Raw genomic sequence first — 22,842 nt, 5'->3', positions numbered from 1 at the left:
TTGATTTTTTCCAAGATTATAAGTTGATAGCTGAAATACAAATAAAACTGAGGGTATAGAAATATTACTAGATTTAATTAGTAAAGGTAAAGAATCAATAAGGAAAAAGAAAATGTATACGAAACCAGTAAATTGTAAAATTCCACATTTTTTCTATAAAACCCACTTTTCCCTAATAAAACTTGGGTTAAAAAAAGAAAAAAAAACGCTCAGGCTGGGTTTTCTAGAAGAAAAAAAAACCCGGGTTTTTTGCCAACCCCTTAACGAGGAAAGGAAACGAGGAAATAAATTAACTAAAAGATAAGTATTGAACAATGAAAATAAAATATTTTAAGAACAGTAACAACAATAAATTTCATCTGTTAGTTAAAAGTTCAATAATGCTACTAAGAAAAGCCCCATTCACCCCCAACTGTTTAAGTTTGAAAGCAAGGCCCTTATGATTAACACAGTCAAAGTCATCACTAAAATCAAGGTCAATCATACGAACTTTCGGGTCACAATCAAGGGATTTCTGTACAACAATCAAAATTGTAAGAAAGGCATCACATGCTCCATGGGTTTTTAAAAAACCAAATTGCAAATCGGAGAACAGATGATTGCCTTCCTTTAACCTACTTAGACGTTTTTCCAAAAGCCGGTCAAATGCTTTAGATGATATGGGAGTTATGAAAACTGGGGAGTAATCAGCAGGGCTACAAACACATTTACCTAATGGGGTAGCATTACCAATTTTCCAACAAGGGCAAAAAGAAACTCTTCTTGCTAACTTGTGGAAAATAACAAAAAACTTAGAAGCTAAGTGGTCTATAAAAAAGGAAAATATACACTTTGGTTCTAAACCTCCCTAAGCATAAAGGTCTACCAAGAATTTTAATTTAGCAGAACCGAAAAGCTAAGCTAGTCAGTTTAGCTTCAGGAAAACAAGAATGAGGAAGATCAATTCCTAATTATTTTGCATACTGTCAAACTCATCAGCCAAAAGGATTGCCTTTTCCTTTGGACGATGAGTGACAGAGCCATCTGGGGTGAGTAAAGGAGGATCTGTTACATCTACACCAAAGAGTACAAAATTTCAGGATAGCCCACCACTGATTTTCTGGGTTGTATCAGAAAGGGTTTCTTTTCTCTTGGTAGAATTGTAGCCCTCTGATCAACAGCTTTTAGCTAAGTATAGCTATTCTAAGTAAAGTCTGATCTGTTACACTTCCAAAGATGAGAGGCCTCCTGCTTCTCCAAATAAGCACATTTTCCTTTTCATTGATGGACCAAGGTTTTTCTTACATTCGGTATTTTACCATACGAGAAGGGATATACCTATCAATTATGTTGACTAAATTCTCATTCAAAAAGGGGCAAAAGGCTCAACACTTTTATACAATCGTGACCAATGCGAATGCAAAATGGGACGCAAAATGCCATGCATATCTGTATAACACATCAGGGACAAACTCCTCAATTATATTTGGGTATATATATATATATATATATATATATATATATATATATATATATATATATATATATGCGTGTGTGTATATATACATACATCTATCTATCTATCTATCTATCTATCTATCTATATATATATATATATATATATATATATATATATATATATATATATATATATATATATATATTCTTACGAGGTTGGTCTTCATGAGAGTAGAATATTTTATTTACTTATTATATTTGTGTATTTAAGAAATGTATAGCCAACTTGTAAGATGAGTTACACTCACGTAGGATTAAGTAATGTATGTAAATTACATAAGAATTTCGTCATTCATTTAATTTTATTTTCATTCAGTTCCGTATATGTAAATTTACGTCATTTTAAAGAATTAAATTCTTTATTTCAGGTAGTTTTGTTACAAAGTCTTATGTAATTTTGTTAAAAGTATGCTGTATGGCACATACGCTAGGGATTGCTTCATGTTTCTACGTGGTTGGAAGAGGCATGAAGGTTCTAGACTAAAGATTATCATTTTTGTTTTTAATGTTATGAGAGGAGGTGGGCAGAGTTTGCTGAGAGAGTTGCCTCGCAAACGACATTAATACTCTACTTCGTTATGCCAAGTTGGAAACCTTACGCCACTTGAGCCATGGCCTCATGCAACGAGAATGATTTACTAGAAGTTTTTAGTGTGAATTAAGTTAATACATAAGGGCCTAGCAATGCATCGGAGACAGAGAGACCCAGCCTGACACCCAACAATATCTGTGCTTTTGCCAGTACTCTCCAGCATCTATCCAGCCACTATATAATTCCTCTCAAGTGTGGATAGTGTTTTCCTCTCAAACATGAATAGTGATTTCTCTCTAACATATACCATGTATAGTGTTGTTCAAACGTTGGTGATATTATCGCGTTTAATTAAAAGTGAAGTGTTTAATGTAAGTACATTTTATTTGATAAATTATTTATGACTGGCCCTTTGAGATTTTGTTCAAACAGTGATGTGTATTTATTTTGCTTAACCGTTCGGTAACCTTGGGTGAGCCAAAGAACATAGAGTAACAGTTAAGTATATGTAAGTGTAAATTAGATTTATTTTCTATAGTGTTAAAGTGTCAACTTTTTTTCATTAATTGTCAAAATTAAATATTTTTATAAATTAATTTCTAGTGAACCAAGAGATTGTATAATTTATCAAAGTATCATTTTGTCTAGTCTAAAGTTTAGTTCAGAAATATTTTTTTTCAGAAATAATTTTTTTTGTTGATTTTTTTTAATGTTATTTTATATAGAATATATTTATTTTTGTAAAGTATGTACTATTTCGATCACCAATACTTATCTCAGCACTTTGCTCGTATTCCCTTACTAAGAACTGAAGAGGTTGATTTAAGAATAGTTCCTGTTAAAAGTAAAATAATCATCTAGTTTTGTTTTGAGTGTAAAGTAAAGAGACCTTTCAGATATTCAGTATTCATATATATTATTGTCTGGGAGTTGCATATTATTATCAGAGCGTGGAGGTATTTGTCTTGTGTATTGGATTTTGTAAAATAAAGCAGGTGAGTTTGGGGTTTCGGGAATTTACGTAATTCGCTAGTCATAACTATATATATATATATATATATATATATATATATATATATATATATATATATATATATATATGTGTGTGTGTATTGTTATGACTATTAAATTACGTAACACCAAAAATATATCACTCGAAATATTAAATCTGAGCTAAACCTTAGACTAGACAAAATGATACTTTAATAAATTATACATTCACTTGTTTCACTAATTTAATTATGACAATTAATGAAAAAAAAAATGTTGACACTTTCGTCGTTAATTTCATTGTAATCTTCATTTAGGTCAGTATATGTAAATTTACGTTATTTTTAAGAATTAACTTTTTATTTCACATATTTTGTTACAAAGTCTTACGTATCTCGATTAAGTATGCAGTAAGAACTAAACGAGGTATGAATGAAGGCTTATATAATTCTTTTTATGTTTTCATGTTTGTGAGAAAATATGCAATTCTTATATTTGCCACGTTTTTTGGAAGGTTCTAGAAAACCCCAGTGCTGGATTTTATCTTTTTTTTAATGTTTGAGAACGGGGGTGGGCGGAGCTGTTGAGAGAGTTGTCTTAAAAAGCAGGGTTTGTTCCCTGAAAATTTATCTAGTTGGTAACTGTGGCGTCGCTGAGCCAGCCCCAAGCTTCCAGATCTCTGACCTAGAATAATCTAGAAGTTACTAAGTCAATATTTATGTGCCCATAGGGATGCGTAGGGCAGAAGAGAAACAGCCTGTTCTGTGTATGTGTGTGTGTGTGTGTGTGTGTGTGTGTGTGTGTTACAGGCAAACTGTATAACCAGGCATTTCGCGAAATGCCTAAGTATTTTAGGTATTTCGTGAAATGACTGATTCACTTAGGGATTTCGTGAAATGACTAAAATTTCCAGGCATTACGCGAAATGACTGGTTTTATACTAAGCCCAGGGATTCCGCGAAATGCCTGGTTCATAAAAATTTTAGGTCAATAGTGTATATTTTCTGATATGTTGTATATGCTTAGTGTATTTTAGCGGCAATGGCTTTTTTTATTTCCAGGGGTAAAATTTTAGGTTGAATAGAATATATTTTCAGGTATATTGTATATTTCTAGGGTATTTTAGTAGCAACAATTCTGTAACAACATATTTCTTAAAACCATATATTGTTTCTTCTTTCATTAAATGTACAATTACACAGAAGTACCTTTCTTCAGTGCCTCACGAAGAGATACTTGCTGTTCTTGGTTAATTTCATCAACAATCATTGGGGGTACAAGTTGAATTCAGTCCTTGTGAGTATAGTTCTTAGTATCCCCGCCTTTATCCCAATAGTGTATAGGTCATTTTCATTTCCTTCCATGAGGATTCCTAGAAGATTCCTTGGATCCTCCCTTCCCCTGTCAACATGTGGAACTGGCACAGCAACATTGTCCCCTATTTCCCCGGCCTTTAAGTCGATCCTACTACGTTTGACCATACGTTCTGCCTGGCACACTTGAGTCCTTCTGGCGTTCTTGCAGTTCTTAGAAATTTCTTGTTGTCTTGGTGCAATATGCGATGCTGAACTGAGTGGACCCGGGGTGGCTAGGTGAAGATGGTGACTGGCTCATCAAGGGACTTGGGTGGCTGGGTGGTGATGATGACTGACTCAGAGGCCTCGAGTGGCTCGTCACATGGTTCAGCAGGAAACTGTGCTCCTAGTGCTGCAAGATTATCTTCTGTCTCTAAGCCGTCAATGACCTCCTGAAGCAAGCTAGTGGAAGTGAGTCCAACCTTTGGATCCTCTGCAAGCAAAGCAGCATATGGGTTCTCTTGATACCGGAATGGTAAAATGAGTTCTTCTGGTTCTGAACAAAACGAAGGCCTAAGTACCAATCTTGGGTGTTGTTGTCAAAGAGTCAAACAACCAGCATGTCTTTGATGTCTAAAGTCTCTGTGCCTCTCTGGGGCTTGCCATGCACAAGATGCGGCCAGAGATCCTTCATCTCTCGAACCACCTGGGCAGTGAACTCAGATCCATTATCTGACTGTAGGATGCATGGAGCACCAATCAATAAGAAGATATCCAAGCGCTGAAAAGTAACCTCAGCTGCTTCTTTGGATGTGAGTGGTGGGCGCAGGATGACAAACCTAGTCAGATGGCACTGGTACACAATAATCCACTTCTGTTGGGCTTGTGGAGATGACTGCGTGTCAATTAAATCGACTTGGAAGCGAGAATTGAAATCTTAAGTAGGTATGGGGCAAACCACAACTCCCTTTGTCTTGGTTCTTTTTGTCTCTTCTTGCCAGGTAATACAGTAGGACTTGTACGGATCAACAGCCTCCCTTGAGATGTTTGCATATTTAGAGTATAATATTAGTTTTACTTAAATCTACAATACAAATTGTTTCAAACAATGATCTAAAACTGCTTATATTGATCACGGTACTTACTTGTTGAATTACCTGCTCTTATGTTTAAAAGAAATCAAAATGAGAGAATTACCTGCTCACATAGTTAAAAGAAATAAAAGAAGGAGACCATTTCAAACAAAACTTAATTAACTTCTCAGGTAGTTAAATTTAAAGTGAACACCTGTGCTTGAAACAATTCTGGCTTCAATTTATATGAAAAATATGTGAACAGATATTCATAAATAAAGCCTAATTATAGCATAAAGACTCAAAACTAACTTTCAGTGAATGAGAATCCGTGTCAACATCCATATATACTTAAAAACACATAAAAGTGGTGCTTTCCAACAAATACCAGAATTACACATTTTGCCTGAATTCTATCAGGCAAAGTGTGTAATAAGAACTACTAAATTTCAGTCATTTCACGTAATGCCTGGAAATTTTAGTCATTTCGCGAAATCTTTAAGTGAATCAGTCATTTCGCGAAAAGCCAAAAATCTTTAGGTATTTCATAAAATGCCTGGTTACACAGTTTGCCTGTAACATTATATATATATATATATATATATATATATATATATATATATATATATATATATATATATATATATATATATAGATTTTGTCAAATCTTTCTCTCTGGTTATGGCTTTTCCCTTTCCTTACACATGCATCAAATAGTCTGGCTTATTCTTTACATATTTTCCTCTGTCCTCCTACACCTGACAACATTGAGAATACAAAACAATTCTTCTTCGTTCAAGGGGTTAACTAGTGCACTATAATTGTTCAGTGGCTACTTTCCTCATGGTAAGGGTAGAAGAGACTCTTTTGCTATGGTAAGCAGCTTTACTAGGAGAAGATCACTCCAAAATCAAACCATTGTTCTCTATTCTTGGGTAGTGCCATAGCCTTTGTTTCATGATCTTCCACTATCTTGGGGTAGAGTTATCCTGCTTGAGGGTACATTTGGGCACACTATTCTATCTTATTTCTTTTCCTCTTGTTTTGCAAAAGTTTTTATAGTTTATATATGAAAGATTTACTTCAATGTTGTTATTGGTCTTAAAATGTTTTATTTTAATTTTTAATTACTTTTCTTGTAGTTTATTTATTCCCTTATATCCTTCCCTTACTGGGCTATTTTCCCTGTTGGAGCCCTTGGGCTTATAGCATCATGCTTTTCCATCTAGGGTTGTAGCTTAGCAAATAATAATAATAATAATAATAATAATAATAATAATAATGATAATAATAATAATATCGGATTTACTCTGCCACGGGATCATAGACCAATAGGGAAATTGTTTTTATATGCACTGGCCATGGATTCGAACCTTATTGCCGAACAGAAACAAATAGACACTAAAGACTTGGCTGTACTGAGCAAGGAGGTTTAATAATGAGATAAGAATCAATTCCAACAATGTTGTATTTAATCCTATTGAATTCATCAGGAGTTAAATGGCAGGACAGGATTAGAAATGAAACTATAAGAGAGATTACTCAAGTGTCATATATGGATGAGATCATGATGAGGGGTAGATGGAGATGGTTTTGGGCATGCTCTTCGCACTCCCCAAGAGATTAGTTCACCAAAAGTTCAGCTGGGCTCCAAAAGGCACTAGAGGAATTGGAAGACCCAGGCCTACATGGCTCAGGACTATGAAGCGTTAAGTAGATGATGAATGGAGAAGTATTGAATTAAAAGCTCAAGATAGAGACGACTGGCGAAATCTAACCGAGGCCCTTTGCGTCAATAGGCGTAGGAGGAGATGATGATGATGATGATTTAAGGATTTGTTTTTAAAATCAAAATCCCCTCATTTCCAACTATAACAGATGAAAAGTTTATTGGATATTTATGGAGTGTGAAACTGTTCAATTACTTCTCTAATGAATCAGATGTTGTAGGAGACAAAGGAAACAATGCTGACACTAACAAATATACTGTAGTAATACACACAGATACCAAGTAAGCATTTACGAATATGCCAGACTATTCGGTGTATGTGTAGGCACAGACAGAATGATCCGTAACCAGAGAGAGGGATCCAATGTAGTACTGTCTGGCCAGTCAAGGGACCCAATAACTCTCTAGTGGTTGTATCTCAACGGGTGGCTCTACCTCAAAAACATGGATTTCGTTTTCTTTTTTTCACACCAACTCATGTCTTATTTATATTTTATTATTCAGATGCAAAACTTCCTTTATATTTTATCAAATGAAATCGTAATAACTTTCGATGTAACGCTATAAAAGTAGAAAGTTAATTTACAAATAACATTAGGCCAATGCTTATATGTATAGTCCATTTCTTTTAGCGAGGCATATTTGCACCGACTCGCAGCGGTGCCCTTTTAGCTCGGAAAAGTTTCCTGATCGCTGATTGGTTGGACAAGATAATTCTAACCAATCAGCGATCAGGAAACTTTTCCGAGCTAAAAGGGCACCGCTGCGAGTCTGTGCAAATCTGCCTCGCTAAAAGAAATGGACTATAGTCCTTCCTGCTGCAATCACTGTTAAACACTCGTAAACACATGTAGAGCCGCCGCTTATGTCTCTACGGGGAATTTTTTTTCTTTTAATAAACATTTATTGAATTAACAATGACTATTCGCCGAGGAAATACCTTCCGCTATTCTACAGTTAAACTACTTATTATCAGATAAAGAGGATGACAATAATGGAGTAAAATATATTAATTGGCAACCTCACTAGAGTTTCTAACGAAGTCCGTACGCTGAATTTTGCAATTTGTTGCATCAGTTTTGGAGCCGACTGTACAATGAGACCTCCAAAATCAAAATAAACCTCTGTTTGACTATCCTATCAAAACATTATTCAGGATTATGAATAAAATCTAAAGAATAAAAGTTAAAATGCGCATTTCAATCAAGAAATCATAAAATACTTCCAGGCCTATGAATGAGAAACTTTCTTGAAGAACTTTATCCTCAACCATCAAAAGTAAGTAAAGATATTGAAATCAATAGAAAGAACCAGAAACAAAATATTTATTACCATTACTGACAATAACTAAATCGGAACGAAAATGTAGACCTATACATGAAAGTATCATTCAACCACACTACGGCATATACCGTGACCGCAACGATGATGATGATGATGATAATAATAATAATAATAATAATAATAATAATAATGATAATAATAATAATAATAACAACACCGATGTCTTGTGAATAACCATAATATAAGACAAATAGCATTACATAAGTAAACAATTCTGTCACAAGAGAGAGAGAGAGAGAGAGAGAGAGAGAGAGAGAGAGAGAGAGAGAGAGAGAGAGAGAGTAATTGGGTTCACCTGAATTTTTCAACTTCCCTCATTACTTCCCTTTTCCAAATTCATAATGATCTCCCTCTTCATCCCGCTCCCTATTCCATCACCGAAGACTCCGATCCTGCCCCAGCCAACCTTGCTTGCGTTTCCAGAAATATGACATTCGTGGACAGGTTTTTGGCCAAGTTTTCCTAAACTAAATTTAACCTGTCCATCGGGTTAATTGCATTACCTTGTGATTTTTTTACTTGAATTTGATTAGAAAAATTAATTAGCAAAATTTTGTCATTTATAATTTCATTTGTACTTTATTGCGTTGTCAGATGATATTGAAAGTGTATGCGTGGGCACATCAGTAGGCGAATGGCAATCGTTGGCATTTGCTTCGGGCGAGACACCAAGAACGAGTGAACGAACGACTAGCGAGCGTAGGCCGAGACCGAGTGAGTGAGTCTCTCTCATCTCATCTCAAAGTCTCTCAACCAGTTAGTATGTTGTGGGGAGTGGTGAGGAAGGGATTCGCTGGTCGAGATGGCAATCCCTAGTCCCATGTTAGCACTTTTACTGTGCTTTTGGTCTTTAACTCTGGTGTGTTCATTTAATCTTGAACCTAGGATTCCTATTGTGAAAAAAGGTTCCCCAAATTCGCATTTCGGGTATACTGTAGCCCAGCATCAGACTATCTTGGACACAGCTTTAGGAACAAAATACAAAAAATCATGGTGAGTTGAATGCACGTTTCTTCATTGTTTCGTCGACAACTATCGAGAAATTTTGCTTTTTTGGTTAAACAACAATATTTGCATAAATGGCATATCGCTTTGCAAGCATATGGTATGGCAGAGTAAAGAGAGCAAGAAAAAGAGAGAGGACGTCAATTGAATGAGTTCGCCACTAAAGTTAAGTGTGCTTAAGAGAACTTATTAAGTTTTCCTCATAACTTTCTTGCTAACTTGCTTGGTAGCAAAGGTTTATGAGCTTGAAATATAACTCTCCATGTGGGGTCGGTTATTCACGGACCAAGTGTGTCTTGTAGAGTTACAGGCGGCTTTGCACACCCGGTAGGATTTTGTAGTGGCAGCTGTTAGTGTGTGGCGGTCCTATTGAATGCATGTGGTTCCATGCACTTCAATCTTACCTTAGGTACTTTATTAAGAATGAATCTATCTATTTCACGTTAATGGTTATTTCTTGCTGCTTATAATTTTTATGATTTATGAGTCTTGATTTATCAGGATGAACAAAATCTGACCAGGTGGTGGTGCTTGTACTGTAGGAGGGTAGCGGTTGTGGATGAATGTGGGCGGAGGCTAGTGAAAGTGTTGTTCGTGTGTAGGAGGTAGTAGACAAGAGGGCCATCTCAATATTCGTAGGGATAACTGTGGATAAATTATTCTCTCTCTCTCTCTCTCTCTCTCTCTCTCTCTCTCTCTCTCTCTCTCTCTCTCTCTCTCTCTCTCTCTCTCTCATGATAATAATAATAATTAACCAGCCAACGAAGATCCTTCAACAGAAAAAGATATATTCACTTTTAAGTTCTTATTATTTATTCATTTCATGATTAGAAGGTATTTATTTGAAGTTTCTGTTTTATAATGGTTTAAATGTTGTAGAGTGTTGGGTAATGCTTGAAGAGTGACAATCTGTATTGCAAAATTAGAATGACAATCAACACAGAATGGGTACATTCAAAGGTAGGCCTATGCCCAATAACATGGACATTTTTAAGCATATAAATCGCTTGAAAATGTTTTGGACATTTAGAATTTTTTTTCTTAAATTCATATTTAAGTCTATCAAGAAATTTGTAAAGTTGTGAAAACTAGAGTATTCACTGCACTTCTATTTTTTATATCATAAGGAAATATAGCCTACATTTACAATTTCGGGTTCCCTTTCAAATGTACACATGAGGTGACTTCAGAGGAATAGCAAATGGGATCTTCAGCTAGAATTCCTTTCAATTTAGAGATTTGTTAAACATTTTAGTGAGAGTTACCGAAAGTAGTCTTTATAAATATGATGATTGAATGATAATAATGATTAAAGTTAAGATTTGTAGAGAGTAGACTACCTTGTCTAAAGATTCTGTCTTGGAATAGTAAACCTACTTCGTATTCTCCTCAGGTACACCAAGGTTGCTACATTGTTGCTGGCCATTTCTCTATTTCTTGTTATGTCTTATTCAAAGTTCCAGGAATTCCATTTTACTTTCGATGAGCAATGGTGTACTTTGTCCCTTTTTTTTATTTTTGTTTTAGTTGAGTTTCTAAAATAAGTAACGTGTTTGATAACTAGCATTTGCTAACTGATATTAGAAAAAAATAGAAATAACCGTAATTCAAATCCTCAAGATCCCAATATATTGATAAAATTTGCAGACAGAAAATAAGTTAACAAAACGTTACAGAATCAACAGTTGTTAAATCATCAGACTACAATAACTTTGAATGTATTTCTTTTTAATTTTTTAAGAGAAAATATATTATATACACAAGAAAACGCTATTTCATGAGTATATATATATATATATATATATATATATATATATATATATATATATATATATATATATATATATATATATATATATACTGTATGTATTCGGTCACGCTCAGCTCTGGCCGTGATGGTAGGAGGGAGAGGAATCGTCATACCCAGGTTAGAGGGGGTTTGCATGTGAGTGTGTATCTACCTAAATATTTAGTTGTAATTTTTCATGGCTTGCGTACACTAGTATGTGTGTATGTACACACACACACACACACACACACACATATATATATATATATATATATATATATATATATATATATATATATATATATATATATATATATATATATGTGTGTGTGTGTGTGTGTGTGTGTGTTCGAGGTCACGTACTTTCTACGTTCATCCCAGTAATCAGGGTTACGAAAACAAAGATCACAGGAACGATCTTGTGAAGAACTTGGGACGTGCCGTTGCAAATGCAACCGCTCCCTTCTCTCGCCAGATGGAGGTGGTTGTGTGGAGGACCGGTAGGATAGAATACGATGGCGGTTGACAGTCATGTGCATATCAGATGTGTGACCCAAACATATATGAGGATGCCACCAAGCCATGGTAATTTTCTGCAAATTCAAATGAATAATATACGTATAATTGTGTGTACTATTATTCATAACAATTATAATTGTATGGTTGCGATCAAAACAAAATTAATTTAAAGTAGAAACACTCGAGAAATCCCCTGGTCCACTATTTTACCGGTAGGCTAATTAGGAAGAAAATGATGAATGATTACGCCCTTGTTCTGTAAATTAACACAGAAATATGGTTACAAAATTGTTCGCGTGATCTTATAATTTTCATGTTTGTCTCTAATTTCAGAAGTCCTTCATTGCTTACCTCGTTCTAATATTTGTAATAATGACCGCCAGGCTACAATATAAACACAGTCTCTACAACGTTTTGAATTCTTCCAGAAGGCTAAAATCGGTGGCTGCAATGCCACTTGCTTTTATGAAAAGTAGAAGAGCGTCATGAATTGAGAATGGAATAAGGATCGAAATTCCATTATGCTATTGAAAAGTTCTTGTCCCAACCTAACTTCAATTGCCCCGCCCTCCCAACTTTCGAAATGAAGTTTATCTCCGTTGGCGCTTCTTGGGTTTGGGTTATGATTAATTGATCTAGAATGTAGAGGTCGCCTATATCGCTGATTGTGAGGATCTGTCATGTGTGGCAATTGCCTATTCCACGGCATTTTACTCCAAAAAATGTATCAAAAAGTGTGTTAACGTATTTAGATCTAAGTATAGTTTTGATCGTCATGGGTAATTTGTTTTGTAAGTAGTTTAAATTATATCGCTCTTGCTGTTCGAACACAATATACTGTTCATTTTCATATTTTTATCTTCACTCGAGTAATGTCACGCGCAGGTAACACGCGGAAATGGTCACTTACAAAGAAAGGAGTAAACCAAGAAATTCTCAGTTTCATAAAAAAAAAAAAAACCTTGAATAAAAGGCTGCTACCATTGTTTTCTTTTTATATACTCCGAATTGCTCGAAATTTTTGTCTGTCCATTATCTTTGTTATTATATTGTTATTTATGATACATATTCATGTGAAGTAAGATACAAAAAGGACATAATGTTGGTAAGAAAGTTACTCTAGAATAGAGCTAATAGGAATATCGTTTCAGAACTTGCAGTATAATAAAATATGTAAAAATGGGGTCGAAGTAAAAGCATCCGCATACAAATAAGAATTGAGAAAAATATGAAAAGAAAGTATCGTGACCTCTTAACTACAGTCTTTATGAATTTTGTAGACTTCATCAAAACAGGTTATTGGAAGGGAAGTGAAAAAAACCCTTGGCTCACTAACAAACATCTATGCTGACGCCTCGTAAATTTTGGAACATGGGATTATGTACGCTGACCATTGAGGAATGTAAAGCGATTTGCTTCCCGAGGTACCTCGTAAAAAATTAATTAGTATCAACGGTTTGTACTGTATTGTTTGATAGTTTGAATTTTAAAGCACATTTATTGTTACATGATAAAAATTAGAATACGAATATAAGGGAACTTGAAATGAATAAAGACCTGTACTAGTTCAAATTTCATATCATCCTACGCATATATACCATATATACCATTTAATGGTACACTCCAGAATATCGTTAAAAATATCAGTCACTTGGGTATGCATGTGCGGGCGCGCGTTTATATATATATATATATATATATATATATATATATATATATATATATATATATATATATATATATATATATACACACACACACACACATATATATATATATATATATATATATATATATATATATATATATATATATATATATATATCCCTGTATAACGTGTGCCTCTGTAGAAGAACACGAATCACTGCCACATGTAACAGCTGAATCGTCGATGAACTTCCTGTTGCGCATAACTTTCTCAACCTATGTAGTATCACACATCTATTCGAAGACTTCTCTGTAGCTTGTCGAACTGTCCTACACACAATTCAAGCCTATTTCGCACGCCCTCATGTGTCTCCTGGATATAAGCCCCTTCTTATCAACAAATCTTTTACCGCATCTATGCAACACTTTTTAGGCTTAGACTTTTCTTTCTAGGGATTCTGAATTAGGCATATATATATATATATATATATATATATATATATATATATATATATATATATATATATACATATATATATATATATATATATATATATATATATATATATATATATATATATATATATATATCTGTGTTTTTAATACTATATAGTAAGACTACTAAAATGGCTCTCTGATGTATAGGTAAAATATAGTACCTCCTGTTATCTAGATGACTAGATCCATTCCTCTGATAGGATTTCACAAGCTAAAAGGCTGACATTGGAGGAAAAATGAAAATTGTCGATGTGTCAGTATGGCGACGGTAAGGATTTTTCCTCCAAAAAAATATCTCATCTGTTTGGTGATTTTTTTGTTGTTGTTTCTATTGTATCGAGGTTGTGAAAGTTTTCCAGAAATCATTGATATAAAGTTTAAACAACAAAGAAGCTAATTGTAGTATCAATTGTAAATTATTTCATTAAGTTATATCCTTTTTAGAAGATAATATTTCACTACTAAAGTAATCTAGCATAACAATTCTGCAACGTTCATACGTCGGATTATTTTCCTTAATGTCTAATTGTCTTATAATTACTGTAGCAAAGTTAGATAACAGCTACAACGCGTCTTATCTTTTTCTTCATGTGGTATTCACTTATACTGTGTATATATATATATATATATATATATATATATATATATATATATATATATATATATATATATATATATATATATACACACTATTGTTTATATAAGATATACAGGTCCAAATGTGCTTTTTCCTTATCATGAACATTGCCCAAGACAAGTCTATTGCATTTTGTATTTGAATGTGTACAAATGAATCAGTAAAATATTTTATATACATATTAATGTTAATAAAGTTGTTGTAGGTCAAATCACATCAAGTGCATTACGTGGAATAGAATGAAAGATTTTAGTCCAATGAAAATATCACGTGTAAATAGAATATTTAATTTAGTATGGTAACAATTAATACCATAAAGATTATGTATTAACAGTCATAAGGGATACCCATAATTTAAACATTAGTCATCTATCTCCATACTCGGGAGGAGACATATTACCGCAATATATAATTGTTTTATACAACCCTAGGAATAAACCAAGTTAGAGATTTGGATCTCATAATGTCTAAACACGAAAACGTATCCCTACAGCCTCTATCTTCTCCACATGGAGGGCAGTAAACTCAAGAATCCGCGGTAAAAGTCTTTGGTTAGATGCATAGTGACTGTGACACCAGGTTCGGAGTGTGGTATGGTAAAAAAAGCAAGCGTCCAGTACTGGTTTCCAAGATGTCAAGGTGATATACTGTATAGATAGCTGTGTTGAAGAGCGAAGAATTGAAAGCACATTCCGAAGACAAGATGTCTTTTAGACTTGAGAAAATCGACCATGATGGGAAAAAGCTTACGGTTTCCTTGTTACTCGAATTACCTGGCCTATCCACTCCATATAAGGACACTTGTTTTCGAGTAGATCAAACAAAAAGGTAACAGGTCCCGGGAATAGTTAATTATAATGGAGATTCTGTCTCGGGATCAGGATCATAATATAGCAGTATGAGACGCGAGGCTGTAAACGATGCCCAAAGCGAGATGTGATGTCATTGCTTTTCTGGGGCGTCAAGTCAGCAGGGCGTTGGGGTGATGTCAGTTTGGTGGGACACCTTTCTTGGCGGCTGTATCAGAAAATATTGAGGGCTATGCGAAATTGAGACGACTGTGCATGATTTGCATTTGGTTTGACTTTCAATGTGAAAAATTATACATTTTTTTTTATTATTATGAAGCCATGGGTGTAAAAATATGAATCAACACCCATAAACTTGACCGTACTTCTTATGCAAAATGGTGAACGTAACCTTGGTCAGAATCGTGTCAGCGGTGAATAGTTCTCCACCATTTGCATAGATTAACTCGTATGTGTCGGATATCAACACGGTCTTAATCTCTAAAAGGGTTTCCCTCTAATATCCTGTGCACAAACAGGAAGAACAGGCCAACAGCTTGCCCAGCAGCTGGCGATATAGTCAAAGTTATCGATTATTTGTAACGGCAACTTTTTCTGGTCTTGGTATCACGTTTCTTCCAATGAAAGCACACAATTCTTTTGTGACTTCCCCAAACACACACGCTGAGAGAGAGAGAGAGAGAGAGAGAGAGAGAGAGAGAGAGAGAGAGAGAGAGAGAGAGAGCAATCGTTGGTCAGCGAGAGATCCCTGGGGGTGGGTTGGAGGGCGGGAGAGAGCGAACAACTGGGCAGGTTAAGGAAGGCATGGTGAGATGAGTTCACCGCATTCCTGAACTTGTGCGGAAACTCGCCCCCGGACTATTGTTGAGTACAAGGCTTTGGTTGACTCATGGATTAAATACCCGATTCTACAAAGGACTTTCCTCACCGGATGGACGTCATATGTTGATAAGAAGTAGATATGGGTCACTCTAATAATATCAAACTGGCTTGCATGACCCCGTTCTAGATTTGGTATCACCAGAGGAACAACACGGGTGATTGGGTTGGCGGTCGGTGGTGTAAGAGTGGGACTGGATGGGACAGTGGGAACTGTGGTAGTAGGTGTGAGGTTCAGGTAAAGGATGAATTCTTAGGAAGTCACCCGTCACAATGTTATTAGAAAATGACGTAACAGAAGTATCTTCGGATTCAGCGTCTTCGTCTTCTCTTAGTAATAGATTCCTCGAACTCTGGGAAACTGACGGCAGAGTAAGAAAAAGAATGAGGCTGTTTCCACATTTCAAAGAACTGATTTATCCGATGACCCTTTTTAGAACTTGCGCCGGCCAGTCAGCGAGAGCTTTAAATCAATCGTTGGGTTTGTTCAATATATTCAATAATATTCCTGTGTGACATATAAATGAACAGAACGCATCAAATAATACTAAGATCATATCAGAACCTGCAATGTTTTCTCTCGGGAATTTTCCAAATTTACCTTGCATTGACGATCTTGGTTAATATCCCATGTGAATTAACAAAAGACGTCTAGGTTTCTCATGTGCCTTCCGTAGTACTTGAGAGTGTAGTGGTTGTGTGTTGTAAAGGAATATTTGGATCGTAATTGATATTTCAATACCCAATAGATTGTTTCTGTGTAACATTTACATTATTATTATTATTATTATTATTATTATTATTAATATTATATATATATATATATATATATATATATATATATATATATATATATATATATATATATATATATATATATATATATATATATATATATATATATATATATATATATATATATATATATATATATATATATATATTATTATTACGGCTGGCAAATTGCACGAATTCCCGAGCTCCAAACTCACCTGTTTATATTTACATAAATCTGTTATACTTGAAAAATACCCGAACGCTGGGGATATAAAATTCCCAGATGGCAATATATAAAAACACTAAATATCCAAAGGTCTTTTACATATACTCAAAACAAAACGGGGTGATTATATTACTTGAACTATTAAAAAACAACCTCTTTGATTCTTAGTCAGGGATTACAAGCAAAGCTCTGTTAAGAAATAATGGTGATCAAAATAATACGCTCTTTACAAAAATAAATATATTGTTTAAAAAGTTACAACTTTAATGCAAAAAGAATTAAAACCGAAATTAAATTACTCAGAATATTATATCTTGAACAAAACCTTAAACTAAGACAATAGAAAGACGCTGAAAAAAAATATACAATCACTTGTTTCACTGGAAATTAATTTAGAAAAATATTTCATTTTGATAATTAATGAAAATAGTTAACACTTAACACTCTAATGATTAAACCCTTAATGAAATTTACATAAAAGTAACTGATACACTTACGTCTTTTGGATCACACGAGGTAACCAAATAGTTAAGCCAAAATAAATAATCTTCACTTTTTAATCTAAACCTCATGGGGCAAGTTACAAAAATTTGTATTATACCAGTACTTACATTAACACATCATCATCTCCTCCTACGCCTATTGACGCAAAGGGCCTCGGTCAGATTTCGCCAGTCGTCTCTGTCCTGAGCTTTTAATTCAATATTTCTCCATTCATCATCTCCTACTTCACACTTTATAGTCCTAAGCCATGTAGGCCTGAGTCTTCCAATTCTGCTAGTGCCTTGTGGAGCCCAGTTAAACGTTTGGTGAACTAATCTCTCTTGGGAGTGCGAAGAGCATGCCCAAACCATCTCCATCTACCCCCTCATGATCTCATCCACATATGGTACTCGAGTAATCTCTCTTATAGTTTTATTTCTCTTCCTGTCCTACCATTTAACTCCCAATATCTTTCTGAGGGATTTAGTCTCAAATCTACTAAATCTATTGGAGAGTGTTTAATTCTATGGACATGAGTCATGGTATGAAAATGAAACTAACACAATACACTTTAATTATTGTTCAATGGCTTCATTAACATCTGAACACACTATATACAATATATGTTGGATAGAAATCGTTAATCAAGTTTGAGAGGGCACCTACTTGAGAGGAGAGAGACAAACTTTGGCTCTTTCAAAGGGACAGGCTGGATCTCTTCTGCTGCATATGCATTCCTGGGAGTGTATGTATGTTGACTTAATACTTCTAGATTATTCTAAATAGATAATTCTTGTAGCTTGGGGGCAATGCGTTACAGTGTAAGGTTGCCAACATAGAAAACTGTACAGGGGAACAAACCTCACTTGCGAGGTAACCCTCTCTCAGCTAACTCCGCCCACCTACCCCTCAAAACATTAAAACAAAAAGAGTAATGTATTTCTAGAAATTTTATGTACTATCTAACCCAGTGGAAAATAAAAGAATGGCGTAATCTCTTGTAAACATGACGTAATAACTCGTATTATTACCTTGGGTGTGATACTGTATTCCTAAAACGAGATTACATAAGACTTTGTAACAAAACTACATGAAATGAAAAATTAATTCTTAAAAATAACGTAAATTTACATATACTGACTTGATTGAAAAATACATTTAAATGAATGACGAAAGTCTATGTAATTTTACATACAATTACTTAAACTTATGTGAGAGAATCTCGCCTTATGAGCTGGCTATACACCTCTTATATACAGAAATGAAATACATGAATAATATATTTACTCTATACTGGACCAGCTTCGTATGAATATATATATATATATATATATATATATATATATATATATATATATATATATATATATATATATATTGTATATATGTATATATATGTGTGTATATATATATATATATATATACACTAGTAATGATATATAGTGATAAACACTAGCAAGATTATAGCCTGAAAAATGTACATGTAAAGAGTCATTCAGTTAATTTCTGTAATGAAACCAATAAGCCTTAAGCCCAGAAATGTATGGTTCACATTTGTTATGATTTTTTGCAATTTTGTTAGATGTGAGTTCTCTTAGAATAACCGGAAAAGACATTCTAAATCGCACCTTACCACATTTCTAGATTCGGGTATATCTTCGGGCCCAAATCGTCTCAAGGTAACCTGCAATCTTCTCGAAGACAGTAAAATCGATCTCTGAATTCACTAGCAAGTGGGTGAGGGTGTCTTAAAATAATTAAGAAACAAAATGGCGCCTTCTTTACTTGCATATGTAAATGTTTATATGCAAACAGGTCTGCAAGCGCCATTAATTTTTCTTTATTTAAGTAGGACTGAGTTTAGTAAAGCACGGTTTCTGTTTTCGGATGATGTGCCTCATATTGTATATGTCTGTGTGATATGAATCTTTTATTATTTATACTGTCATACATATGTATGTATAATTGCATATGCTATACTGTTACGTGTATAAGGTTTTTATACATGTGTTGGTGTGTAAAATATATGCAAATATGTATGTATATACTGTATATATGTGTATAGATGTGAGGATGTGAGTACGTTTGTGTGCAAATATGTGTATGGGTAGGTATGCACATCTGTATACTGTACCGTATGTAATGTGTGTAAGTATATATGTAGTAAATGTTTTTTGTATAAATATGGATATAGATTTATTTAATATAAATTCGTATTAGAATAAAGAGATTGAGGAACTGTCTGAAGGTCTTGAAAAACTCCTGGACATCTGAACAGTCCCTTTAACGGATAGTTAATAGGTTAGCCAGGACACCAGCCACCCGTCGATATACTACCGCTAGAGAGTTGTTGAGTCCTTTGACTGGCCTGACAATACTACATTGTATCCCTCTCTCTGGTTACGGTTCATTTTTCCTGTGGCTACACATACACCAAATAGTCTGGCCTATTCTTTCCACATTCTACTCTGACCTTATACACCTGACAACACTGATATAACCAAACAATTGTACGTCGCTCAAGGGGTTATCTACTGAAATTTACTGTAAATGCTCAGTGGCTACTTTCCTCATGGTAAGGGTAGAAGAGACTTTAGCTATGGTAAGCAACTCTTCTAGATGGACACTCCGAAATAAAACCATTGTACTCTGGTCTTGGGTAGTGTCATAGCCTCTGTACCATGGTCTTCCACTCTTTTGGTGTAGAGTTCTCTTGCTTGAGGGTAGCCTACACTCGGGCACACTATTCTATCATATTTCTCTTCCTCTTATTCTTTTTTTAATGTTTTTAGTTTTTAAATGAAAGATTCATTTTAATGTTACTGTTCTTAAAATACTTTTATTTTTATTGTTCATTACTTCTCTTGTTTATTTTTTTATTTCCTTTCCTCACTAGGCTAGTTTCCCTGCTGGAGCCCTTGGGCTTATAGCATCTTGCTTTTCCAACTAGGGTTGTAGCTTAGTAATTGATGAATTAATTAATTACTAGTAATAATAGCAATAATAATCATGATAATAATAATAATAATAATTATAATAAATACCATTCGTGTAATGGGATATTTGCTCCGCCAACGAAAGCACTGGCGTGGTTTTGCAAGTACTTGTGGCAAATTTGTCTGATTTTCTTTTGTCTACAGTGGTTTGTATGTGGCCTATGTTCGTACTCATAATGTGTCATATGTAATATAAAAATCTTTATCAATAAATCAGTCTTCTTGATGATGAAGAGACGAAACCAGTCAGGATTCACTGTCTTTTCACTTCATTAATATTTATTATGTCCGAGCATCATGTGTTCCCGGAGTTTTTGCATACATATTTTATAACTCATATATATATATATATATATATATATATATATACATACATATATATATGTATATATATATATATATATATATTTATATATACTTATATATATTTACATATACTTATATAAATATATATATATACACACATACATACATACATATATATATATATATATATATATATATATATATATATGTATCATATATATACATTATCATCATAATCATCAGCCATTGCTAGTCTACTGCAGGACAAAGGCCTCAGAAATGTTCTTCCAGTCCCGTCTGTTTATGGTCTTTCTATGCGAGTCTATACCAGCATACTTTCTTAGTTAGTTAATCAATCGTGAATCGGGTTCTCTTCCTTCCCCTACTTTTGAAATATCTAGGGACTCATTCTATTATTCTTAATGTCCATCTATTATATGACATTCTCATTATATGTCCTGCCTACGTCCATTTCTTTTTCTTACTAGTTGCTAGAATATTCTCTACTTTATTTGTTCTCGTATCCATATTGATCTTTTTCTGTTTTTCCATGCCTCTTAATGACCTCTTTACTTCTCCTACTGTTACTTTTGGTACCAGCTCAGGTGTTTCATTATTTCTCTTGGTTAACTTAATTCATATTGCAATTCTAAAGTAGGTCAAAAGAAGAGAGGACAATTAGCTGTGTGCAAATTTGGAGTAGGCTCAAGAAATGATAAGGAAACAAGCTTGTAGAATTTTCTGAAAGAAATAATCTGAAAAAAATATCAACAGTTTTTTTTTCTATAAAAGATGAACATAGGAAATGGATAGGTAGTGGCCCAAATCGAGACGCAAAAAACGAAATAAACTTTATTCTCAAGGAAAAATTTAATTTAGTAAAAGTTGTAAAATGTTGCACAAGTTAAAATCAAGCAACCATAGAATGGTGAGAAGTAAAATATGTGTTGATCTCAGGAAAGAAAGACAAAAATTAATTTTTTAAGAGATAAAATAAATAAGAGAAAAAAGTGAAGAGTTTAGTTTAGCAATATAAAGTAGGTACTCCCAGCTTCATGGTGAAATGGAAGCAAGTAAGTAAGAAATGGATAGTAATTTTGAAAATATTCTTTTGGAATCAGCTCTAGAGATAGGTGGAAAATTTTCTAAACAAGACCTAGAAAAAAAAAGAAGAAAAAATCTAATAAAGGAATGATTGGAAAAGAGGGTAAAATCCAAGAGAGATGAACTAGAATTAATAGAACATGCAAAACAATAAACAAACTAAAAACCCAAGACATTCGTAAATACAGTCAAAGCAAATTTGAGCAGACACTAAAGAAGGGAAGAAGCATCACATCGATGAAAAGAAAAGATTTGCTTTAAAGGGTGGAAATGGAAATATTAACAAAGAGATGGGGTGGATAAAAAGTGTAGAGGATTTCTATACAATGCTCTGAAATAGTGATATAATAAATAAATTTGCCAACGGAAATATATATATATATATATATATATATATATATATATATATATATATATATATATATATATATATGTATCACCAGTCGTACTTAGTCCACTACAGGACAAAGGCCTCAAACATGATCTACTCGCATCTTTTTATGCTAGTCTATACCAGCATATTTCCTTAGCTCGTCAACTCATCGTCGTATGTTCCTTCCCCTGCTTCGTTTACAATCTCTAAGTACCCATTCTGTTATTCTTAATGCCAATCTGCATTCTCATTACATGTCCTGCCCATGTCCATTTCTTTTTCTTGCATGTTTTTCTAATATCCACTACCTTTCGTTTGCTCTCTTATCCATGAT

At 33.9% G+C, this 22,842-nt stretch overlaps 1 protein-coding gene across 2 annotated transcripts in view; it reads left to right on the top strand.

The window, feature by feature from the left end:
- The first annotated feature begins 9,137 nt into the window (after positions 1 to 9,137).
- Positions 9,138 to 22,842, top strand: part of LOC137654700 (integrin alpha-3-like) — a 360,316-nt gene continuing 346,611 nt past the window's right edge. For both annotated transcript variants that reach the window (XM_068388595.1, XM_068388593.1), the window contains exon 1: positions 9,138 to 9,453. In XM_068388595.1, coding sequence (XP_068244696.1) covers positions 9,263 to 9,453 — 191 coding nt within the window. In that variant the 5' untranslated portion in view covers positions 9,138 to 9,262. The remainder of the gene's footprint in view (positions 9,454 to 22,842) is intronic.

The sequence above is a fragment of the Palaemon carinicauda genome, chromosome 15 (genome assembly GCF_036898095.1).
Source record: "Palaemon carinicauda isolate YSFRI2023 chromosome 15, ASM3689809v2, whole genome shotgun sequence".
Lineage (NCBI taxonomy): Eukaryota > Metazoa > Arthropoda > Malacostraca > Decapoda > Palaemonidae > Palaemon > Palaemon carinicauda.
Note: the sequence above shows the minus strand (reverse complement) of the source record. Positions and strands in the feature narration are given on the sequence as shown.